We start from the raw sequence: 6,341 nt of genomic DNA, 5'->3' as shown, positions 1-6,341 counted from the left end.
GTATAATAATATAGGTCCCACTTGTGCCAGCAAAACAGCTCTCAGCTCTGACTTGCAGAGGCATGAGAGACACTGGAGGTGTGCTGTGGTATCTGGCACTGAGACGTTAGCAGCAGATCCTTTAAGTCCTGTAAGTTGTGAGGTGGGGCCCCCAAGGATCGAACTTGTTTGTCCAGCACATCCTACAGATGCTCGATCAGATTGAAATCTGGGGAATTTGGAGGCCAAGTCAACACCTTGAACTCTTTGCAATGTTCCTCAAACCATTCCTGAACAATTTTTGCATTGTCCTGCTGAAAGAAGCCACTGCCATTGTTGAATACCATTGCCATGGAGGAATGTACTTGGTCTGCAACAAAGTTTAGGTAGGTGGTACGTGTCAAAGTAACATCTACATGAATGCCAGGATAGAAGGTTTCCCAGCAGAACATGTTATTCACTTCACCTGTCAGTGCTGATCGGCGTAACACACACACACACACACACACTGTATGTGAGTGACTACAATTTGCTCTTGTTTAAATCCAATTACAGAATTATTCTACACTTCCAATAAGTGCAGTTCAATTGTCATGTGATTCTATAAACAACCTCTCAGTCAGTAACTGCCGTGACGAGCATTTAAAATGTCTCCAACTGTCACACAATACAAGTTGTGAAAGAAAGATGCTTATATAAGGACCTGAGTTTGTTGCATGGAACTTGGGGTAGTATCAGGATCTCTTCTGAGGACCAAAAGAGGGCAGTGCGGTCTGAATTTACTAGATTACACCAACGATGATAAAATGTCAACAAACCTAAAGCAATACAACACAATATTCTATCAAATCAGAACAAAATACACCGATTATTTAAAAATCTTTATTGGCTTTTAAAACCACTTAGAAAATCTCACCTGTGAGTACTTTCCATTGAAAAAAAGAGAAACAAACATTGCTAAAATGCTTCGGCAATATTAACAAGCTACTGTACATTGAGCAGTACACCAGACAACAGCACAGAGAAAGGTTCTACTGTTTCAAATAGACAGAAAGAAAACACTTTTTTCCCCCCATATCAGACCAGTCAGAAATACAGCATTAGACTTAAAAGTTTGATGAAACGTTTGTGTATCAAAAAAGTACGATTTAGTTTTTTCCTTCGTGAAATAATAAAAAAAAAGTAAATAAATCAGTGCCTTGATAAATGACAAAACATAGAAAAAATATTTACAGTTTTCTTCACAAAGGCATTTTTTTTTGTAAAAAAACAAAAACAACAAACAAAATAGAAATGCATGAAAAAAGAACACGTTTGTGAACTAAAACATATAGAACAATATTAACTTAGCAAACACATAGGTTTTTATTAAAAAGAACACTACTTTTTTTTTTCTCTCTGGTCAACACAACCATTCCCTTTTTTGCGGAGGGAGTGGTCACAACATGTACTACAATAGATAGTTCAACATACATGCGCACATACAATCATTGAATAACATAGTGAAGTATGTTCTCTTTTTATTCACTTTTTATAAGGTTAAATTTTGTTTGCTTTTATCTTTCTTATTCTCATGGATGAGAATGAGTAAAATGTGTATCTCATTGAGATTAGTGCACATTGCTACACAAGGCAATAATTGTAAATTTTCCATGTCATATGTAATTCCCCTTTTGTAATTTTACCTTTGAAAAAAAAAATCTGCTTTTTTGCTAGCTTCAATTGTTCCATTTTGTCCATTAAATGTCTCACAAAGGCATGGTTACAAAAAAAAGGAAAATCTTTAGTGCAATAAAGCGAACTTCCCTAGTTTGCTGAATCATAAACCATTGAATTTCCAGTGCCTGCCACTCCAGGGTTCTCTGCGCAATACATGAATTGACCGTCACAATAAAATGAACATTTAATATATGATTATTCGTCTAGTTTTTTTTTTAATTTTTTAAAATACATAAACCATGCGTCTTTTCCTCTCTCAATGTACACATCACATCCGCAAAGCAGAGACCAATAGACTCTCTAAGGAAAATGGCACATCAAGCTAGAGACCAAACAGACGGCATTACTTGCACTACACAGAAAGCCAAAAACATAACACACAGCATATCGTGCTGGCTATAGTTTCAATATGAGCAATGTAACATTTCTTCTTTTGTTTTCTCAAGGGTACTCGGACCTATCTAAAAAAAATCATCACTTTAAGACAGTGTATTGATAAAATGATGTCATTTTTACATATGGGGCATTAATATAGTGACTACAAATAGCCAAATTAAACTTTCATGAATCCATTAATGACTTTTGACAACATGCTTACCATCCATAATTACCTGTACATCAGATACATTTGCCATATACATACTATACACAAATATGAGCCCACCTGAAAATCAAGTACCATAAAACCCTGTTTTATTCACCAACAAGTCCAACGAGTTTTCTTCAAAAATGATGTTAATTTGAAGATGAACGTCACTAATCTCAAACGCTTATAGTTTTTCAAAAGCTGTTCTTTGGTATGGATTTTAGCTTGAAATTCTATGAATAACTAGTAGGTTGGACATGTGATCACAAGAAATAGCCTTAAATAGCTTTTAGGCAATCAGCATACTCTTTTGAAATGATATCGTCATATTTTTAAGCCATTAACTGGAACAAAATGTGAAGAAAAACTACATGGAATGTTGAAATATACTATATGCATTTGAAACCACATCGATAATTCACATTAACAAAAAGCCAAGCTTTTTTTTTTTTTTTTTTGGAAATGCAGCAAGGCCTTTCTGCACCTTAAAGCCTAAGCCTAAGGCCTAGGACTTTGGAAATAAGGCAGATTAATCTCCCTCATGTAATATTCACTTTTTAAACAAGTGTAAATAGAGCAAAAGTGTAATCCTCTTCATTATCCTTCTATTTAACAGTACAATTAATATGGCCTATTAAGTTTTCTACTTTTCTATTTATTAGACAGAACATAATTACTGAAAATGATGCCAGTTACTGTTATTGAGCACCTGTTAGCACCAAAAATCTTTTCATTTGACTGACACTTAAGATATGCAAGAGTGATGGCAAACTTGAGTCATGATGATGTAAATTAAGTAAACTCTTTAGCAATGTAACTTACCAACATACTTGCAAACTCAAACACAATGCATCTGCAAGACACTTAAAAACTCAGTGATTCATCATGCAAAATACTGCATTTAGTTTCACATCACTTATGATTCATGGGAACAGGATATTTAAAATGTCAATGTACTAACAGATGTTAAAGTAAAAACTAACTGTATTAAAAATGCATATAACTGGGTAATATAAACTTGTTTTACCATAATAAAAACATGTATGCACATTGGGGCCAAAAGAAAGAAATGGTAAACTATAGCAGAAATGTCAGGATGAGAAGACTGCAATGAAATGGTAAAAAAATAAAATAAAATAAAATAAAGTACAATCCTATAAATGAACACTTCAGGTCAGACTGGCACTTCCCACTGGACTGACTGATGTATCCAGTGTGTGTGGATGCAGTGGACAAATCACATTGAAAAAGCATAAAGGACATTCACAAAAACATAACAATCAACAGAAACCATAAATAGTGACAAACAGCAACAACCACAACAAACACAAAAGGAAACAATACTAACCCAACATTTCTACTGTTGGTTGGTCTTTGTTCTCCAACCAGTCAAATCCAGCAGAATTCACAGTGTCACTGCATATCTGCTGAAACAACGGGTCGTTCTTCAGCTCCTCCAGTGTGGCGTCTTCATATTGGTCCTGTTGCTGACTTGGATCAAACAAAAGGTTGGGATCCAAAGTGTTCAGGTCATTGATGCTACCAGAAAGGTCAGAAGTCAAACGGATTTCACTAGAAAAGTCAGATGCTACTGCGCTGAGTTCTGATGCCACCTGCCCAACCAATTGTGAGCTGGGATTGAGGCCATCCTCTCCCAAGAGATCCTTGACGGTGCTGTTAAAGTCCAGTTGCTCCTGCTGCTGCTGTTCCTCATCCTGTTGTGAGGATTGAGACAGCAACTGCTGCTGGCTGAGGTCTGGATCATGTTGTAGCTGCTGTTGGTCTTGTAGCTGCAGTTGTTGGTGTTGCAGTTGTAAATGTTGGTCTTGTAATTCCAATTGTTGGTCCTGGAGTTGCAATGGTTGTTCCTGAAGTTGCAACTGTTGATCTTGCAACAGTTGTTGATCCTGTAGTTCCAACTGTTGATCCTGTAGTTGAAGCTGCTGCTCTTGTTGTAGCCGAGAGCCTGATTGTGCTTGGTCATCACTAGAAAAAGTAATTGATTCATCTTCAGTGCTTATGAGGAAACCAGGCTTCTGGAAGTCAAACTGTATAGGGCTTGAACAGACAGATAGCTGTTGACCATGATGGTTAGTGCCTTCTGGGAAGGCCTGTGTAGTCTCCAAGATCTGTGTCAGGTTCATCCGGGCTGTGTACTTGGAGGGCATATTATTAACACCCAACCCACGCACTGTATCATCCACATCTGCGTCCATTTTGCTCAGGAGCACACTGGTGATCTTGGCACTATTACTTTGCTGTCCCTGCTGGCCAATTGGCAACATCTCAGACTGCATCATGATGCTTAGTGGTACTGACTGGCTCCTTTGGGCCATGCTGTTGGCCGTGACCACTGAATGACTGTTGGAAAGAATGCTAAGAACCTCTGAGGTTATGGGAGAATTGAATGGTGAAACAGCAGATCTTGGGGTAGGGTTAGTTTGCACAGACGTGCCACTTAGATTGCGCTGACGAACAGCAGGGCTCACACTGCGACACCTAAAGGTTCCACCTCCGCTCCCAGATGTACAAGCTGTAACTTTATTGTCTAATGGTGCTGGCACAGCAAAACTTTCTTGCTTGTTCTCCACCGCCTGTTGTCCTTGTTGTACGGGTGACACAGCTGTTAATCGACCCAAATGCCCATCCTGGTGCCTGGATTGAGACTGAAAAGACTGCCCTGGTTTAGCAAATGCATGTGGCTTACGAAAGTGGTCCTCCACCAGGTCCTGATAGCTTGGAAGGATTCCAATGGCATTACTGTTGGAAACTGATGGTGAACCTGAAGTGCTGTTATATCTATTGTTAATCCAATCCAGCTTGGCCTTGTCTGGGTGAGTGGCCATTGGTCTCTGCATGGGCTTGACTGGGCTACTAGACACTACACTGCCATCATGATAACCTGTTATGTTGGAGTTAATGGGGGTAAATGCAAAGGGATTACGGCATTCAACAGGACTTGGTGGGACACTACTGCTGCAGTTGGACAATGGAGTGCTAATAGGTGTATGTCGACCACCTAAAATCCCATCGACTGGGGTAATAGGTGCCACTCTACAGCAAGGACTTTCCCTGGTCAAGCTGTGGCCCCCTGGCAATATTTCAGAGGTAGGGGTTGGAGTTGGTGTCGGTGTTGGAGTTGGTGTGGGGGTTGGAGTGTGTACTGGAGTGGTGCTACTATGTGCAGAATGGTAGAACTGAGTGCCAGTCTGGTGAGAGGAAAGGATGGTGCTTTGAGCTGACTGGCCTGGTAAGGGTATATCAAGAGAAGTAAGGTAAGGCTGTAGACTGCTATTCAGCTTCATTTGCTCCTCCATCTGCACCAACTCTTCTACTATGCTATCTTGTGTCATGTCATCATCATTGAAGGGGAAATAGTCTATGCTGGCTTGAGCTCCATCAAAGTCAACAATGTCTTGCTGGAGAGTCAACTGAGAAGATGCTTCAGTAGGTTGGGCCATCAATGGCAAGTGGCTAACAGTTACCTGCTTTTGCTCTGCCTGTATTTGTTGAGAGTAGTCTTGTAACGAGCTCTTCAGCTCACTCACAGCAGATGCCTCCTGAGAAATGGCAATGGTAACTTGGTGCTGGCTCACAATATGTTGCAATAAAGTTTGATCAGATGATGTGCTATTACAAGAGCCTATATGAGTAGGGCTTATTCCAGCAGAGCTGTCCCCATGCTCAACCTGTGAAGAACTCTGAGAACTTATAATAATCTGAGAAGTGTTTCCAATTGGTGTATCCGAAAGTGCCAGGATTTGGGTTGGAAGGGAATTCTGTTTTAGAGTAACTTTACATGGAGCACTCTCTGGTCTCGCAGGAGTTCCTGGCCTCTGTATCTTCTTTGTGGCTATAACGAGACTAGGTTTAGGATTGTTACTGGCATCCAAAGACTGCTGGGATATGAACACCCTCTTAACTGGGATTGCATGAGACTCCAAAACAGAAGCAGAGCGCTTTCGAGGACTTTTCAATCCAAGACCAGCATCTTTTGGTGACTGGCCAGTTGGGGAAGCTGTGTCATTAGATCCAATGTCAGCATTCTGATTCATAA

The 6,341-nt window shown here is 39.8% G+C and overlaps 1 protein-coding gene across 1 annotated transcript in view; it reads right to left on the bottom strand.

The window, feature by feature from the left end:
• Nucleotides 1-659: 659 nt before the first annotated feature.
• Nucleotides 660-6,341, bottom strand: part of LOC128618242 (DNA-binding protein RFX7) — a 26,378-nt gene continuing 20,696 nt past the window's right edge. Inside the window, exon 10 of the mRNA XM_053641769.1 lies at nucleotides 660-6,341. This exon is cut by the window's right edge and continues 805 nt beyond it. Within this exon, the coding sequence (XP_053497744.1) occupies nucleotides 3,628-6,341 (2,714 nt within the window). The 3' untranslated portion in view covers nucleotides 660-3,627.

The sequence above is a fragment of the Ictalurus furcatus genome, chromosome 14, assembly GCF_023375685.1.
Source record: "Ictalurus furcatus strain D&B chromosome 14, Billie_1.0, whole genome shotgun sequence".
Classification (NCBI taxonomy): domain Eukaryota; kingdom Metazoa; phylum Chordata; class Actinopteri; order Siluriformes; family Ictaluridae; genus Ictalurus; species Ictalurus furcatus.
This window is presented reverse-complemented; position numbering and strand designations above follow the sequence as displayed.